General features: G+C 51.4%; 1 protein-coding gene and 1 pseudogene across 1 annotated transcript; one reads left to right on the top strand and one right to left on the bottom strand.

Moving 5' to 3' along the window:
- Window positions 1-732, top strand: part of LOC149452123 (uncharacterized) — a 3,351-nt pseudogene extending 2,619 nt beyond the window's left edge.
- LOC149452122 (natural cytotoxicity triggering receptor 3-like) lies at window positions 598-18,053 on the bottom strand. Its single transcript, XM_089689756.1, has 4 exons — window positions 17,968-18,053; window positions 12,447-12,803; window positions 4,722-4,772; window positions 598-2,232 (listed from the first exon to the last, which is right to left on the bottom strand). The coding sequence occupies exons 1-4, from the start codon at window positions 18,011-18,013 to the stop codon at window positions 2,126-2,128; spliced, it is 561 nt and encodes a 186-aa protein (XP_089545882.1). The 5' UTR covers window positions 18,014-18,053; the 3' UTR covers window positions 598-2,125.
- Window positions 18,054-18,803: the final 750 nt, after the last annotated feature.

Below are 18,803 nucleotides of genomic sequence, written 5' to 3'. Positions count from 1 at the left end.
GACTTGCTATCCGATGTTTCTGGGGTCAGGCTGTCTCCTGAGACATGCTATCCATTGTTTCTGGGGTCAGGCTGTCTCCAGGGTTGCACTGTCTTCTGTTTCTGGAATTTGGCTGTCTCTGTGGTCATGCTTTCTCCATGTTCACTCTGTCCTTTGCCTCTGAGGTCACACTGTCCTCCATTTCTGGGGTCAGGCTGTCTCCAGAGACATGATATCCTTTGTTTCTGGGGTCAGGCTGTCTCCAGAGACATGCTATCCTTTGTTTCTGGGGTCATGCTGTCCTCCATTTCTGGGGTCAGGCTGTCTCCAGAGCCATGCTTTCCTTTGTTTTTGGGGTCAGGCTGCCCTGTGTCTCTGAGGTTGCACTGTGCTCTCTCTCCCTGGGGCCCCCCTGCCCCCTGTCTCTGGGCATGCTCTGTCCCCTCGGTTCCTTTTATTTATCATCACAATGTTATTTATCACGTTTTGCATTAATGTTATTACATGTCAGAGTTTGTTTTATAATAAAGTAATTTCTGTGTTTTACTCTCCGTGTTTCTCCTCAATATCCTCGCCCATTGCTGTGATTGGAACTCCAGACACATTACACATCATCTATTAGTGTGGGTGAAGAATCATACAAATTTATTTTTACAGATACATTTTATTGTATATTATTATTAATCATGTTTTTTTACATAGTTATTCTCTCTGGTGTTCCCTACAGCTCCACCATGACCTCAATATCTCAGATACAGGATTGTTCAACATTCAGCTAGAAGGAGTTCCACATTCTTCACTACTTGGAAAAGGAGAAGCAGCCATAAAGTTTTTAGTGTTGGATGGAGTGAGGAAGAGCCTGAACCGGGGTTATTATTGGGGGTTATTTACTAAAACAGAAGGGTGCAAAATCTGTTTCAGCTGTGCATAGAAACCAATCATCTTCCATTTTTTTATGATACCAATCTTCCGTGATACCAATGTATCTTTATCCGATGTATCTTTAATGTATCATGATACCAATGTATAGTATCTTTTTATGATACCAATCATCTTCCATTTTTTATGATACCAATCATCTTCCATTTTTTTTTTTTTTTTTGGGCAAAGAACAAACTGAAGTTAGGAGCTGATTGGCTCCCATGTACAGCTGCACCAGATTCAGAGTGCTCCAGTTTTAGTAAATCTCCCTAAGGACTTTTTGTAGTCGCTGGGACAGGAAGTGAGGAAGAAACATGTCTGCTCACATCAATGTGTAATGTACAGAGGGGAGGCGAACATGGGCAGGGAAATACAAAAATTCCCCACTCAGATAATTAACCCATAAAATACCTCAAAAAGCCGACCTAAAATGCTGGTAGAGCTCCTAACCCTCCCCCTGCTCCATGCAGAACTACTGTGTGATCAGGCTTTGATGGAAGCAGCTGTTCCCCATTCCTACCAGAGCAGCCAAAACCATAATGTGGTATAACTGTTCTTCAGTATGTCCAGCTATGATGCACAATAAAGTCTCACATCCCTAGCGCTGGACACAGCACTCATCCCTTATAGGGCATTAAAGAGAAGGGTGTCTTTGGTCAGTACCATCTATGGTCCACACAACCTCCATTCTTTCAGCTCAGCCGTCTTTATTGGTCCCAAGTGTTGAGAAGTGACCCTGAGCCATCTGGTGTGACCCATGCGTGAAGCGTGGAGCCTGTGGGGTACCGTCAGAGGAAACACATTATTCCATGAACACATGCTACTCCTTGGCTGCAGAGAAATTAAGACATGCATGGGTAGAGTAGGATGGTTACTACAGGTGTATAATGAGAAGGTTCCCCCCTCCTTTTCCTAGGGGATATGATTAATGGATGATTATGTTCTGCTTTTGGGAAGCAATCACCTTCCTCGTTATTACTATGTTGTGCTGGTGAACCAATTATTGGAGTAGGGTGCTGATGGCAATGCAGACACTCCCATATAGGAGGGTGATATTCCTACCAGTGTTCCTCAGAAGTGTATCAGACCAGCTTGGTTTTTTTTGGATGTTCCGCCTTATCAGATATGATGTGGAATATTCCGGAGGCCGTATGGACAGTTCCTGGTGAGTTCTGGTGGTCGTACTATGGATAGGTCACTCCAGAGAGGTGCAGGAATCCCACCGTCACTCACCGACTTTGGCACACAGATAACCAACTAGGGCGGTCAGTAGAATCGCCATAAGCCCCAGAGCCTTCAGCAGGATACAAATCTTGTAATTCTCTGGATTGTCTGAAAACATAAATAAGAAAACAATTACCAATCAAGGGGGCCTTATAAAGCAAAACAGAGCCAGATTCCCCAAATCTGCCAAATGATTTCCCTGATTGGTTCATTTGGTGCCTGAATAAGTAAAGGAGATTGAATTACTTCTGCCTTCATAGTTCCCATCAGACTTGCAATGTGATGGCTTGATAAGACCAGAGAGATGTCATCACCGGGTTATCAAATGTGAGGAGATAAGAAGCTACACAAAACCCAACACTTCTCTTAGAGATGGTACCACAGCAGATATGAGAGACCTAAATCCCAATTTCCCCATCTATTGGACTCCATTTAATCAGTAATAACTGGCCTCCTCTGCAAACCTCTGTCATTGTCATCGCGAATACATGTTGTGAAGTTCTATATGGAAAGGGGGAATTCCTAATGAAACACCAGGAAACTTGCTGTGATGTTGGTAGTGATGGTGTTGGTATTGGCAGTGCTGATGATACTGGTACTGGTGGTGATGACAAAAGTGATGTAGCGGCAGTATTTGATGATGGTGCCAATGCGTCTGGTAATGATGGTGCTGGTAGTGGCAAGACTTGCTGTTGGTGGTGCAGATGGTTCTGGTAATAACAGCAGTAATTGTGTTGATGGTGGCACTTATTGGTGTTGGTGCTGCAGATGACTCTGATAACGATGTAGGTGATGGTGGTGCAGATGGTTCCGGAAATGCTGGTATTGATAGTGGTGCTGATTGATGTTGATGGTGCAGATGATTCTGGTAATGATTATGTTGATAGCGGCACTGATTAGTGTTGGCGGTGCAGATGGTTTTGGTAATGTTGGTGTTGATAGCACCACTGATTGATGTTGGTGGTGCTGATGGTTCTGGTAATGTTAGTGGTACTGATTGTTCTGGTAATGTTGGTATTGATAGTGGCACAATGTTGGTTGTGCAGATGGTTCTGGTAATAATGGTGGTGATGGTGTTGATAGTGACACTAATTGATGTTGGTGGTGCCGATGGTTTTGGTAATGCGGGTGGTGATGGTGGCACTAATCAGTGTTGGTTATGCAGATGGTGATGGTGTTGATAGTGGTACTGATTGGTGTTGGTGGTGCAGATGGTTCTGGTAATGCAGGTGTTGATGGTGGCACTAATCAGTGTTGGTTATGCAGATGGTTATGGTGATGGTGTTGATAGTGGTACTGATTATTGTTGGTGGTGCAGAATGTTCTGGTAATCTTGGTGTTGACAGTGGCACTGATGCGTGTTGGTTGTGCAGATGGTTATGGTAATAATGGTGGTGATGGTGTTGATATTGACACTAATTGATGTTGGTGGTGCTGATGGTTTTGGTAATGTTGGTATTGATAGTGGCACTGATTGGTGTTGGTGGTGCAGATTGTTCTGCTAATGCTGGTGTTGATAGTGGCACTGATTAGTGTTGGTGGTGCAGATGGTTCTGGTAATGCAGGTGTTGATGGTGGCACTAATCAGTGTTGGTTGTGCAGATGGTTATGGTGTTGATAGTGGCACTGATTGGTGTTGGTGATGCAGAATGTTCTGGTAATCTTGGTGTTGACAGTGGCACTGATTGGTGTTGGTGATGTAGAATGGTTCTGGTAATGTTGGTGTTGATATTGGCACTGATCCGTGTTGGTTGTGCAGATGGTTCTGGTAATAATGGTGGTGATGGTGTTGATAGCGGCACAAATTGGTGTTGGTGGTGCAGACTGTTTTGGTAATGTTGGTGTTGACAGTGGCACTGATTGGTGTTCGTAACGTAGATGGTTTGGGTGATGATAGTGTTACTAATCATGGTGCTGGCCATGGTGATGGTACAGATGGTGCTGGTGGTGGGGATAGTGTTGGTAGTGGCACCATGATAGGTGTGGTGGTTGGTGTTGGTGGGTGTTACGTGCCAAAGAGAACAAAATATAGAGTAATGTTCCATTATTAGAAGGGTTAAAGAAAAACTAACAACACACAGAGCTGCTCCACCAGCCATTATTTGCCTAAATGTTATCAAAATGACATTTTCCATTTCAACCTGCATCTATTTGAGTTTTAAAAACTACCCGCTTCCTTGTAACTATAACAACATGGAGGTGCCGTGAGTGCTATCTGTCTCTAGAACCCTCCCAAGGTAGGCATTTCCTATTCACTGCTTCTCCTGGTAGTTTAAATCCAGCTACAGCATTGGGACTGATCATGTGACTGTAGCAGGTAGCCACTCCCACTTAACAGTGAGGAAGTGCCTGGAATCTCCGTATCAGTATCTTCAGAACAGGGAGAGGTAAGAATCTGGAAAGACTTGGAGAGGATTGGTTCTTTCCTCAGAAAAATTTACATTTACCATAGTAGACCATTCATTTTGCCCTCTCTTCCCTTGGATGATGGACTAGTTCTTCCTGTGATTTACCTCCTGGGTCATGCATTGTGTCTTGTTTCTTGGATTCCCCACATTTACATAAAATACCCCTGATCTTGGAAAGATTTTACTTACCGGAACAGCTGCAATTTGAGTTGTTTTCAGACCACAGTTCATCCATGGAACCTGCAACATAGACCAGAGTTAGCTAAGAATGATGAAGCATCTCATCAACTTGAACCTGCTATCTCCAAATAAACAATGAATTCTGGTGCCAACTCTCTAGTTTGAGACCTTCTGTAATCCTTCATCCTAAATGAAAGGATATGAGATGTCTTCTCCGCTCACAGCCAAATATGATTGGAATATCGTCTTCCTTTTCCACCACAGGCAAGGAGATGGGTGGGAGAAGAGGCCCCCTTTCCTCAGGTGACCAACCAAACTAGCTGGCTGGGGTCTTCAGTCGCACAACTTGAAATTAACCAATAAAATGGAATGGTGCTGGATAACCGGGACGGCGATTATTGAGTGCACAAAGGTGAAGGGTGTTGGTAGACCATATGGTGGTCAGTCAGATGATGTCTAGAGAGGGAACAGGAGAGGCAGCAAGTAGAAATAGAATACTTTGGTTAAGAGAGAAGGGTCAATGGGAGGAAAAAAATCTTCAAGTCTTATTCAATTATCTCCCCCCTCACGTAAAGCCGTTCTCAGCAATAAACGTGTTTACAAATAACATGGATCCATTTCCTCATTTCACTTTTCAGGTTCCTGATATATTCTGAGGTCAGATCCTATTCTTGTACTGCTTCTTTCTTCAGTATGAGCACATGGGGGTCTCACTTCCTCACCTGGGTGTAGAGAGCCGCTTATCACCCTACGCTCAATATGTTTTGTTATTCATCGTTTCTTCTGATTGACAAGACGGAGAATTGTCTCAACGTCCTTACATTAGATGGAAATGTCACCTGACAGTATGAATTCAGATCAGAAGTATGAGCACCCATTTGGATGAATAAAGTTCATACTGTATGATCTCTGTTCCTGACAACATGCAGATCATACTGTATTTGTAATATTCTTACAGATTGTGTCAGGGCTCCCAGGTATGACCAGAGATGTGTGACTGATGCAGGGAAACGCAGACTTCAGAAATGTGATAAACAATATAATTTATTAACACTAACCATACAAACATAAACGCAGGGCAATACTAAACATAATACAGTGCAAACAAACCAAACCAACCACCCACAGATAACAGTACACACAAGCAAGCGTCGTCAGGCAGGCCGGGTCAATATCAATTGGGCAGGTAGGTACGGGGGGAGCAAGCGGAGAATGGTCGGGGTCACAGGCCAGGTTCAGCAGGTAGCAAGCAGCGAGGTACAGAAGGTCAGACAGAGGGGTGGGCAGGGTCACAAGCCAGGATCAGAGCAGGAGAAGTCAGCAGCAGTTCAGATCAGGGTCAGCAAAGGAACAGAAACAGGATGCAGGACAGATACAGGGCCCAGGACAAACACAACACCAAGGCAGAGTCTGCAAGTCTGGCCATCCCTTAAATACCCCAGTATCATCAGTTCCAGGTGTTAGCTGGCTGAAAGGTTGAGTCTCTGATTGCTGGGAGCACCCGCTGGCCAGCCCTGGTACTGCAGATCAAAAAGGCAGGTGAGTCCCACCATTGCTGGCCAGTCCATTCCTAACAGTACCCCCCCCTCAAGGAGCGGCCTCAGGACGCTCCAAACAGTCCTAGCTGGGCAAAATGTTCCACCGCCCGGGTCTGGCAACTGGCGGGATAGCAAAGACTGGCACACCGGGCAGGACTCCGGGCAGCGGCACATCGGGCAGAGGCACATCGGGCAGAGGCACATCGGGCAGAGGCACATCGGGCAGAGGCACATCGGGCAGGACTCCGGGCAGAGGCACATCGGGCAGGATTCCGGGCAGAGGCACATCGGGCAGGACTCCGGGCAGAGGCACATCGGGCAGGACTCCGGGCAGAGGCACATCGGGCAGGACTCCGGGCAGAGGCACATCGGGCAGGACTCCGGGCAGAGGCACATCGGGCAGGATTCCGGGCAGAGGCACATCGGGCAGGACTCCGGGCAGAGGCACATCGGGCAGGACTCCGGGCAGAGGCACATCGGGCAGGACTCCGGGCAGAGGCACATCGGATTACCAGGCGAAGCAGCAGGCAGCGGGCCACCAGGCGGAGCTGCAGGCACCGGGCCCCCGGGCGGAGCTGCAGGCACCGGGCCCCCGGGCGGAGCTGCAGGCACCGGGCCCCCGGGCGGAGCTGCAGGCACCGGGCCCCCGGGCGGAGCTGCAGGCACCGGGCCCCCGGGCGGAGCTGCAGGCACCGGGCCCCCGGGCGGAGCTGCAGGCACCGGGCCCCCGGGCGGAGCTGCAGGCACCGGGCCCCCGGGCGGAGCAGCAGGCACCGGGCCCCCGGGCGGAGCAGCAGGCACCGGGCCCCCGGGCGGAGCAGCAGGCACCGGGCCCCCGGGCGGAGCAGCAGGCACCGGCCCCCCGGGCGGAGCGGCAGGCACCGGGCCCCCGGGCGGAGCGGCAGGCACCGGGCCCCCGGGCGGAGCGGCAGGCACCGGGCCCCCGGGCGGGGCGACAGGCACCGGGCCCCCGGGCGGGGCGACAGGCATCGTGCCCCCGGGCGGGGCGACAGGCATCGTGCCCCCGGGCGGGGCGACAGGCATCGTGCCCCCCGGCGGGGCGACAGGCATCGTGCCCCCCGGCGGGGCGACAGGCATCGTGCCCCCAGGCGGGGCGACAGGCATCGTGCCCCCAGGCGGGGCGACAGGCATCGTGCCCCCAGGCGGAGCGGCGGGCGCCGGACCCCCAGGCGGAGCGACAGGTCTCGGGCCCTCAGGCGGAGCGGCGGGCGCCGGACCCCCAGGCGGAGCGACAGGTCTCGGGCCCTCAGGCGGAGCGGCGGGCGCCGGACCCCCAGGTGGAGCGACAGGTCTCGGGCCCTCAGGCGGAGCGGCGGGCGCCGGACCCCCAGGTGGAGCGACAGGTCTCGGGCCCTCAGGCGGAGCGGCGGGCGCCGGACCCCCAGGTGGAGCGACAGGTCTCGGGCCCTCAGGCGGAGCGGCGGGCGCCGGACCCCCAGGTGGAGCGACAGGTCTCGGGCCCTCAGGCGGAGCGGCGGGCGCCGGACCCCCAGATGGAGCGACAGGTCTCGGGCCCTCAGGCGGAGCGGCGGGCGCCGGACCCCCAGGTGGAGCGACAGGTCTCGGACCCTCAGGCGGAGCGACAGGTCTCGGACCCTCAGGCGGGGCGGCGGGCGCCGGATCCCCAGGCGGAGCGGCGGGCGCTGGACCCCCAAGCGGAGCAACAGGTCTCGGGCCCCCAGGCGGAGCGGCGGGCACCGAGTCACCAGGCACGACAGTGGGCTCCGAGTCAACTGGTATGACCGCAGGCACTGGGTCAGACATTGTATGGTCTGGCTGGACAGCGGGCATCGGGTCACCAGGCATCAGGTCATTTGGCTCGACAGCGGGCACCGCGTCATCTGGCAAGGCAGTGGGCTCCGAGTCAACTGGTATGACCGCGGGCACTGGGTCAGACATTGGATCGTCTGACCGGACAGCGGGCATCGGGTCACCAGGCATCAGGTCATTTGGCTCGACCGCGGGCACCGCGTCATCTGGCAAGGCAGTGGGCTCCGAGTCAACTGGTATGACCGCAGGCACTGGGTCAGACATTGTATGGTCTGGCTGGACAGTGGGCATCGGGTCACCAGGCATCAGGTCATTTGGCTCGACAGCGGGCACCGCGTCATCTGGCAAGGCAGTGGGCTCCAAGTCAACTGGTATGACCGCAGGCACTGGGTCAGACATTGTATGGTCTGGCTGGACAGTGGGCATCGGGTCACCAGGCATCAGGTCATTTGGCTCGACAGCGGGCACCGCGTCATCTGGCAAGGCAGTGGGCTCCGAGTCAACTGGTATGACCGCAGGCACTGGGTCAGACATTGTATCGTCTGACTGGACAGCGGGCACTGGGTCACCAGGCATCAGGTCATTTGGCTCGACAGCGGGCACCGCGTCATCTGGCACCGGGTCACCAGGCATTGGATCGTCTGGCTCGACAGCGGGCATCGGGTCACCAGGTATGACAGCGGGCACTGGGTCACCAGGCATCAGGTCATTTGGCTCGACAGCGGGCACCGCGTCATCTGGCAAGGCAGTGGGCTCCAAGTCAATTGGCACGACAGCGGGCACTGGATCAGGTACCGGATCATCTGGATCAACAGCGGGCATCGAGTCAACTGGCCTAATAGGATCGTCGGGCTGGATCAGTTCATCATGCTGAGTAGCGGCATCAGGCTGAGGAGAGGCTTCAGGCTGAGGAGAGGCATCCGGCTGAAGAGAGGCATCCGGCTGAAGAGAGGCATCCGGCTGAAGAGAGGCATCCGGCTGAAGAGAGGCATCCGGCTGAAGAGAGGCATCCGGCTGAAGAGAGGCATCCGGCTGAAGAGAGGCATCCGGCTGAAGAGAGGCATCCGGCTGAAGAGAGGCATCAGGCCGAGTAGAGGCTTCAGGCCGAGTAGAGGCTTCAGGCTGAGTAGAGGCTTCAGGCTGAGTAGAGGCTTCAGGCCGAGTCACGGAAGGCAGGCTCACCGGTTTGGATACTGGCAGGATGGTATTGGTTGGAAAGAATTTTCGCTTTTTTCTGGTTTTAACTACTGGAGCACTGCAAGTAAACGCAGGTCTGCAAACGAATGGAGCACCTGGAGACAGAGAAAAACTGGAGGATGGAACAGGAGAGGGAGCAGTTGCTACAGAGGGCTCTTTTACAGGGTTAAAGGCAGGATAGGTGCAGCGAGTGGGAACAGGGGACTGACATGCGGTAGATAGCAGGGCAGGAGGAGCTGGTGGGAATACAGGAGTAGAGTTAGAAGCAGGACTGGGTCTTTGTAAGCTGACTGAGGCTGGGTGCAACAAATCTGTCCATGTCTGCAGTAGGGGTTGAACAAAGCTGAGCTTACACAAAGCCTGTCTGGTCAATGACTGCACTGCGTTTATACAATCTCGCAGTGTCTGTGGTGAACATGTGGAATAACGCTCCAGAAAGTAACCCACATCATCCTCTAATAACCACACCAGGGACTCTACCTGGTCTGCACTAAATGGTGGCAAAAATTCATCCCTGCATTCGGGGGAACCAGATGAAACCAACTCTGCACAAACCTCAATCAATGGCTGCACCTCAGAGAACACTGTGCCCTGATCTACTAGAACATGAGCGAGCCGTATACATTCTAGCAATTCATCCCGGGTATACTCCTTCAGAGTTTGATAAGCATACTCCCTGTCATCAAACACTAGCAGATATAAATACTCAACCTCATCAAGATCCATCCTTCCCATCAACAAGCCAAGATGGCTTCCCTGTGCAGCCACTTCTGGTCAGGATTGGCCTTGGTGTAATGTCAGGGCTCCCAGGTATGACCAGAGGTGTGTGACTGATGCAGGGAAACGCAGACTTCAGAAATGTGATAAACAATATAATTTATTAACACTAACCATACAAACATAAACGCAGGGCAATACTAAACATAATACAGTGCAAACAAACCAAACCAACCACCCACAGATAACAGTACACACAAGCAAGCGTCGTCAGGCAGGCCGGGTCAATATCAATTGGGCAGGTAGGTACGGGGGGAGCAAGCAGAGAATGGTCGGGGTCACAGGCCAGGTTCAGCAGGTAGCAAGCAGCGAGGTACAGAAGGTCAGACAGAGGGGTGGTCAGGGTCACAAGCCAGGATCAGAGCAGGAGAAGTCAGCAGCAGTTCAGATCAGGGTCAGCAAAGGAACAGAAACAGGATGCAGGACAGATACAGGGCCCAGGACAAACACAACACCAAGGCAGAGTCTGCAAGTCTGGCCATCCCTTAAATACCCCAGTATCATCAGTTCCAGGTGTTAGCTGGCTGAAAGGTTGAGTCTCTGATTGCTGGGAGCACCCGCTGGCCAGCCCTGGTACTGCAGATCAAAAAGGCAGGTGAGTCCCACCATTGCTGGCCAGTCCATTCCTAACAGATTGATGAATCTGACACATAGATAATGAGCACTAGGTCCCAGCTGGGTGAATGTTGCTCATAGTGTATGAGCGCTGTTAAACTGCATAAATATTGTAGTGTTATGTGAAATCTAAGGGCAGCCTTAGATCAGGCTTTAAAATCTGGTCTCTGTTCTGTTTCCCTCCCTGATCTGAACTGGCAGAAAGTCTAGAGTGTCAAAGAACCTTCCACTGAAAACAGGCGACACTGGACTTTCCCCTTTGACAAAGATGACAAGGATCCTTCCCCTGGACAAAGGTGGCATAGGACCGTACCCTGGACATAGAGGACACGGTACCTCCCCCTGGACACAGGTGACACTGGAATTTCCCCCTAGACAAAGATGACAAGGATCCTTGCCCTGGACATAGAGGACACGGTACCTCCCCCTGGACACAGGTGACACTGGACTTTCCCCCTAGACAAAGATGACAAGGATCCTTGCCCTGGACATAGAGGACACGGTACCTCCCCCTGGACACAGGTGACACTGGACTTTCCCCCTAGACAAAGATGACAAGGATCCTTGCCCTGGACAAAGGTGGCATAGGACCGTACCCTGGACATAGAGGACACGGTACCTCCCCCTGGACACAGGTGATGCAGGACTTTCCATCACACAAAGGTGACATGAAACCTTCCCCTTGACACAGGTGGCATAGGACCATACTCTGGACATAGGTGACTCAGGACCATCCCCTACACAAAGATGACAAGGGACCTCACCCTTTACACAACTGATGCAGGACCTTCCCCCAGACAATACTGATATGGAACCTTCTCCTGGACACAGGTGGCCTTGTACCTTCCCCTGGACATAGGTGACAGGTAACCTTCTTCTGGATAATGGTGACAAAGGACCTGCCCTGGACATAGGTTGCACAGAGCCTTCCCAGGGACACAGGTAACACAGGGCCACCTGCTGGACATAGGACCTCCCTCTTGTCATAGGTGACACAAGTCCTCCTCCTGAATACAGATATTATAGGTCCTCTCTCTGGACATGAATTACACAGGACCTCCTCCAGGACATAGGAACTCTGCCTGGGCACAGGTACCACAGGACCTCCTCTTGGACACAGGAACTCCCCTTGGACACAGTTGTCCCAGGAACTCCTCCTGGCCATAGGAACTCCCCTTGCACACAAGTATCACAGGACCTCCTCCTGGAAATAGGAATTCCCTATAGACACAGGTATCACAGGACCTACTCTTGGACATAGGAACTCCTCCTGGACACAGGTATCACAGGACCTCCTCCTGGCCATAGGAACTCCCCCTGCACACATGTATCACAGGACCTCCTCCTGGACATAGGAACTCTCCCTGGACACAGTTGTCACAGAACCTCTTGCTGGACATAGGAACTCTCCCTGGACTCAGGTATCACAGGACCTCCTCCTATACATAGGAACTCCTCCTGGACACAGTTGTCACAGAACCTCTTGCTGGACATAGGAACTCCCCCTGGACATAGGTATCACAGGACCTCTTCTTGGACCTAGGAACTCCTCCTGGACACAGGTATCACAGGACCTCCTCCTGGAAATAGGAATTTCCTATAGACACAGGTATCACAGGACCTACTCTTGGACATAGGAACTCCTCCTGGACACAGGTATCACAGGACCTACTCTTGGACATAGGAACTGCCCGTGGACACAGGTATCACAGGACCTACTCTTTGACATAGAAAAGGCCCCTGGACACAGGTATCACAGGACCTTTCCTTGATCACAAGATCTCCCCTTGAATACCCCTTCATAGGATTCTCTTACCAGTCACGTTGAGAAATGTCCCATTTCCACATGCAGAGATGTCCCTGCCAATCTGGAAGGAAACTTCACAGTAATACATTCCAGAGTCCAAGGATTCCACCCAGTGTAGAACAATGGCAGCTGATCGTTCTCTGATGAACTTATCTGTATTGACCATGGCGATTCTGCCAAGGAATTCATTATTACTGTTAGAGATCTCCAACCTGGACTGTTTTGAGTATTTATACCACTTGTAGGACCCAACGGTGGCTTTCTGCTCATTGCTGATGTTGTAGTCACATGGGATGGTGACCGAACTGCCTTTTGCTGTAGATATTACCGGAATCTGTGATACATGGATGGTCTGTGATAGAAGTCCTGCCATAGACAAATGATGCTCATTAGATGGTGCACAAATAATTATGGCACAAAACACTTATCCCTGGGAGGACATAGGATTGGTCTACTGAGTGCTATCCAAACTCATTCCCAACCCAACACCTCTAAGTGAAGAGCTAAGACTGGAAGACCTGGATACAAATTGGCATTACAAAGCATTGGACCAAATATATGAGCCATCAACCTGAAATTCAATAAAACCTTTCTGGTATACAATTACCCATCTGCCCTCTAGAGACCTCCAGCCCTCTGGGCCAGTATTGCTTTATCCTGTTGGTGGAAAATATGACAAATATGGATGAATGTAGGATGGACTCTAAGCCTTGGCCAATCATCCTTGGATATGTTATCTCACCTGGTGTAGGTTCTTGTCTCTTGAAATGGCCTTAGGTTATATTGACCAGTTGGTCCTGATGGCTGGATAGGGATTTCCAAAACCAGTGTTCCACCCCGATGGCAGCAAGTCCAAACACAACACAGCTACCGTGTACTGGTCTGTTTAACCAATAGGGTGTTCCATTAAGCCGCGCCAAACCAGTTCGCATCTGCGTGCAGCTCCTAATGCGTACTATCAGAATAAATTTGATCTCCCAGCAACTAGTATTTTGGATTTCATTAGAGATGAAGCGTAATCCCTCTGAACAAAGACAATCAAGTGGTGGATCCCCAATTGTGTGCAGTCTCGGTTTGTAAATACCTTTCCTTCAATGCTGCTCTTGCAGTCAAAGTCCATAGGATTCTTTTTAGGGCTTGTGAGGTGACAATTTGATTACTCTTTCTTACAGCAGCATGCCTACAGATCCTGTCCGAGACTTGGCACCTTTGTGTTAATTCAGATCTGAAAGCCTCGGTCTTTTTACATTCTAAAATGTGAATATTTGTCTGACAAATGAATCAAGAAACTATCATCTGAATTTAGGAAAACTCATCTCACCTCTATATTTTAATGTCACCTACTGTGTGCCAGTCACCAATCTTACCTCCCCACAGGTGCCAGTCACCATACCCTTTCCACTCATTTGTGTTGGTCACCCAATCTCATTTCCTCCATGTGCCGTCATCATATCTCATCAACCCCTGGGGGCCAGTCAACATATATCACCTACCCACCATGTACCTTTCACCATCTTACATGTCATTGGGTGCCAATCACTAAAAGTCATCTGACCCAAGGTGTTGGCTTACGTATGTATTTGCAAATGTGTGCTAACTAAACCCCTGTTTTTAAATGCATGTTTTTAGATAGGTTAATTTGGTTTTTTATAGTTGGCTGACTGGCTGACAGTTTGAACTGGCTTTCCTTATCCCCCTTCATTGATAAGGTTGTATATATCCATGTTCCTTGCCGTTTATAGCCGTGATTAGATTGGGGTAGGCTGGCAAGCTGAACTGGATACCCTTTATTATTGAATTGCCACATAGTGACGCCCCTCCATGTTCACTGTTTAATAAGCCAGTTATAGACTTGGGCAGATGATCAGTTTTTTTCTGTTTTTTTCTGTTGGTCACCTAATCTTACCTACCCCAGGGTTCCGTCACTATATCTCACCTACCCATAAGAGATAAATTGTCTGGACACTTTCATACATAATGAAGAAATAAGTAATTATTTTCTAAAATACTGGTAAAGGTGACCCCACATGGGGAATGGCAAGCACCGGCCTTTAATAAGGGGGTCACTATGCTAGTTGCTGTATTTTTTATCTTCGCAAGGCCACTGTCTCCATCATCTATACATCAGCTGATCTGTAAGGAGGCTGACATGAAGGAGATAACTGAAAAGAATTCCCACGGAAGCAGCTGGATTATGCAACAGCCAAAGTTTTGGGCAGCTAAATACATACAGTGTGTCCTCCCAACAATATTCACATCAACTTGAACAATCAGTGGACTGTGAAGACTTTTCACCTTGAGGGTTATGAGACCATAACTGCATTTCTAACCAACAAAGGCCTACCAACATTTTTTTTTAAATCCATGATAAGAGATTCTAAACGTCTGTCCTGCCGATTAGTAAACCTTAGGGGTTGTAGATGGAGACCATCTCTCCTCTGCGCTACAAAGACAAATTTCACATTGTCCCCTCCATCAGTATCCCCGAATCTCAGTATCCCCATCACTGTGACTCCCAGTTTCAGCATTCCCCATCATAGTGTTCCCTATTATCCACATCCCCATCACAGTTTCTCCCCAATCTCAGCATATCCTTTCACATCATCTCCCATCACGGAGTCCCCCAGTCATAGCATCTCCTATTATAGTGTCCCCCAATTATACCCCCCCCTCATCACAGTGTTTCCGAATCACAACTTCCATCACAGTGTCCTCCAAGCACAGCATCCTCCATCACAATGTCCCACAGTCACACCATCCCCCATCACGGTGTCCCTCAACCACAGCATCCCCCATCACAGTATCTTCCAATCACACCATCCCCCCGTCCCCAATCACAGTGTCCCCCAGTTACAGAATGCTCCATTACAGTGTTCCCCAATCACACCACCCCCCATCACAGCGTCCTCCAATCACACCCCCCCCCCATCACAGTGTCCTCAAATCACATCATCCTTCATCACAGTGTCCTCCAATCACAACATCCCCCAATTACAGTGCCTTCCAATTACAGCATCCCCAAATCTCAGCATGCCCCATCACAGTGTCCCCAATCACACCACCTACCCATCACAATGTCACCTAGTCACACCATCCCCCATCACAGTGTCCTCCAATCACATCATCCCCCCATCACAGTGTCTCCAATCACACCATCCCCCCACTACCGTGTCCCCCAATCTCGCCACCCCCCATCACAATGTCCCCCAGTCATACCATCCCCACATCACAGTGTCCTCCAATCACAACACCTCTCAATTACAGTGTTCCCCAATCACACCATCCCCCATCACAGCGTCCTCCAATTACACCATCCCCCATCAAAGTGTCCCCCAATCTCGCCACCCCCCTATCACAATGTCCCCCAGTCATACCATCCCCGCATCACAGTGTCCTCCAATCACAACATCCCCCAATTACAGTGCCTCCCAATTACAGCATCCCCAAATCTCAGCATACCTCATCACAGTGTCCCCAATCACACCATCCCCCCACTACAGTGTCCCCAAATCTCACCTCCCCCCCCCCCCGCATCACAATGTCCACCAGTCTTTCCATCCCCCATAACAGAGTCCTCCAATCACAACATCCCCAATTACAGTGTCTCCCAATTATTTCATGCCAAAATCACAGCATGGCACATTTACAGTGTTCCCAATCCCACCTCCTTCCCTCACAATGTCCCCCAATCACATCATCCCCCCAATCATGGTTTCCCTCCACTTCACTCATCACAGCAACAGAATTCCTCCACACACACTGAGACCCCACATCATCCATAGCAACAGAGAGCCCACCACATGAGCCCCTCCATCCACCTATCATACCATCCCCCTTCACCCATTACAGCAGAGACCCCCAATCAGCTAATCGTAGGACCCGCCCATCCAACCATCGCATGGTCCCTCTCTTCACCCATCACAGTGGAGGCCCCCTCTCTTCACCCATCACAGTAGAGGCCCCCTCTTCACCCATGACAGTGGAGGCCCCATCTCTTCACCCATCACAGTGGAGGCCCCCTCTTCACCAATCTCTCTTCACCCATCACAGTGGAGGCTTCCTCTCTTCACCTATCACAGTGGAGGCCCCCTCTTCACCCATCACAGTGGAGGCCCCCTCTCTTCACCTATCACAGTGGAGGCCCCCTCTCTTCACCTATCACAGTGGAGGCCCCCTCTTCACCCATCACAGTGGAGGCCCCCTCTTTTCACCCATAACAGTGGAGGCCCACTCTCTTCACCTATCACAGTGGAGGCCCCCTCTTCACCCATCACAGTGGAGGCCCCCTCTTTTCACCCATAACAGTGGAGGCCCCCTCTTCACCCATCACAGTGGAGGCCCACTCTCTTCACCTATCACAGTGGAGGCCCCCTCTTCACCAATCTCTCTTAACCCATCACAGTGGAGGCCCCCTCTCTTCACCTATCACAGTGGAGGCCCCCTCTCTTCACCTATCACAGTGGAGGCCCCCTCTTTTCACCCATAACAGTGGAGGCCCCCTCTTCACCCATGACAGTGGAGGCCCCCTCTCTTCACCCATCACAGTGGAGGCCCCCTGTTCACCAATCTCTCTTCACCCATCACAGTGGAGGCCCCCTCTCTTCACCTATCACAATGGAGGCCCCCTCTTCACTCATCACAGTGGAGGCCCCCTCTTTTCACCCATAACATTGGAAGCCCCCTCTTCACCCATCACAGTGGAGGCCCCCTCTTCACCCATCACAGTGGAGGCCCCCTCTCTTCACCCATCACAGTGGAGGCCCCCTCTTCACCCATCACAGTGGAGGCCCCCTCTCTTCACCCATCACAGCGGAGTCCCCCTCTTCACCAATCACTCTTCAACCATCACAGTGGAGGCCCCCTCTCTTCATCCATCACAGTGGAGGCTCCCTCTTCACCCATCAGAGTGGAGTCCCCATCTTCACCCATCACAGTGGAGGCTCCCTCTTCATCCATCACTCCTCACCCAGCACAGTCGAGGCCCCCTCTTCACCCATCACTCTTCACCCATCACAGTGGAGGCCCCCTCTCTTCACTCATCACAGTGGAGGCCCCCTCTCTTCACCAATCACAGTGGAGGCCCCCTCTTCACCAATCACAGTGGAGGCCCCCTCTCTTCACCCATCACAGTGGAAGCCCCCTCTCTTCACCCATCACAGTGGAGTCCCCCTCTTCACCCATCACAGTGGAGGCCCCATCTTCACCCATCACAGTGGAGGCTCCCTCTTCACCAATCACTCTTCACCCATCACAGTGGAGTCCCCCTCTTCACCAATCACTCTTCACCCATCACAGTGGAGGCCCCATCTTCACCCATCACAGTGGAGGCCCCCTCTTCACCCATCACATTGGAGGCCCCCTCTTCACCCATCACATTGGAGGCCCCCTCTTCACCCATCACATTGGAGGCCCCCTCTTCACCCATCACAGTGGAGTCCCCCTCTTCACCCATCACAGTGGAGTCCCCCTCTTCACCCATCACATTGGAGGCCCCCTCTTCACCCATCACAGTGGAGTCCCTGGCCCTCACCTTGCAGAGGTCCCAGCAGTAGAAGGAGAAATCTCAGTCTCCTCATGATCTCTGGTTGAAGGGAACTCTTTGTGTCCCATCTGATGTGAGAGATGGTAGAACACATAAGATGAAACAGGAACTCCACCTACACCACTGTCCTTGTGCTGCTGAGGTTCTGCACAGTGAGCCACAAAAAGCGGAATATGTTGAGGTGGTGAGGGTCACGTCTGAGACTCATTACTTCTGTGTGGTCCAGAGACACCTCCATAGTCACCGGGCCATAGAAGACACAGACAAGAGGACTCCTAGATACGGGGTCGGTGCTCAGTTCCCACCAGGGTTGGGCCTGCGCAGTCTCTGCAGTCTTCCACTGATAACTCTTATGTGGTCCAGTTTCCCACAGCAGGACCCACCATACCCAGCACAGTGCTCATAGCAGGACCCACCATACCCAGCACAGTGCTCATAGCAGGACCCACCATACCCAGCACAGTGCTCATAGCAGGACCCACCATACCCAGCACAGTGCTCATAGCAGGACCCACCATACCCAGCACAGTGCTCATAGCAGGACCCACCATACCCAGCACAGTGCTCATAGCAGGACCCACTATACCCAGCACAGTGCTCATAGCAGGACCCACCATACCCAGCACAGTGCTCATAGCAGTACACACCAATACCCAGCACAGTGCTCATAGTAGTACGCACCATACCCAGCACAATGGACTCAGCACATATCATACCTGGCAAAGTGGACATTATACATATCACAATGTTATGGTATGTGCTGTGTACACTGTGCTGGGTATGGTGTGTACACTGTGCCGGGTGTGGTGTGTGGTGTGTACACT

Source organism: Staurois parvus, unplaced genomic scaffold, assembly GCF_062004578.1.
Source record: "Staurois parvus isolate SC_StPar_1 unplaced genomic scaffold, SC_StPar_1.0 ptg000496l, whole genome shotgun sequence".
NCBI lineage: Eukaryota > Metazoa > Chordata > Amphibia > Anura > Ranidae > Staurois > Staurois parvus.
Note: the sequence above shows the minus strand (reverse complement) of the source record. Positions and strands in the feature narration are given on the sequence as shown.

Bases quoted from the DNA above. Each gene is read 5' to 3' on its own strand.
- LOC149452122 (XM_089689756.1), bottom strand. From the start codon at position 18,013: ATGAGGAGACTGAGATTTCTCCTTCTACTGCTGGGACCTCTGCAAG. The intron at 4,773-12,446 runs GTAAGAGAATCC...TCTATGTTGCAG, and splicing joins GACATTTCTCAACGTGACTG to GTTCCATGGATGAACTGTGG. The intron at 2,233-4,721 runs GTAAGTAAAATC...TTATGTTTTCAG, and splicing joins CTCAAATTGCAGCTGTTCCG to ACAATCCAGAGAATTACAAG.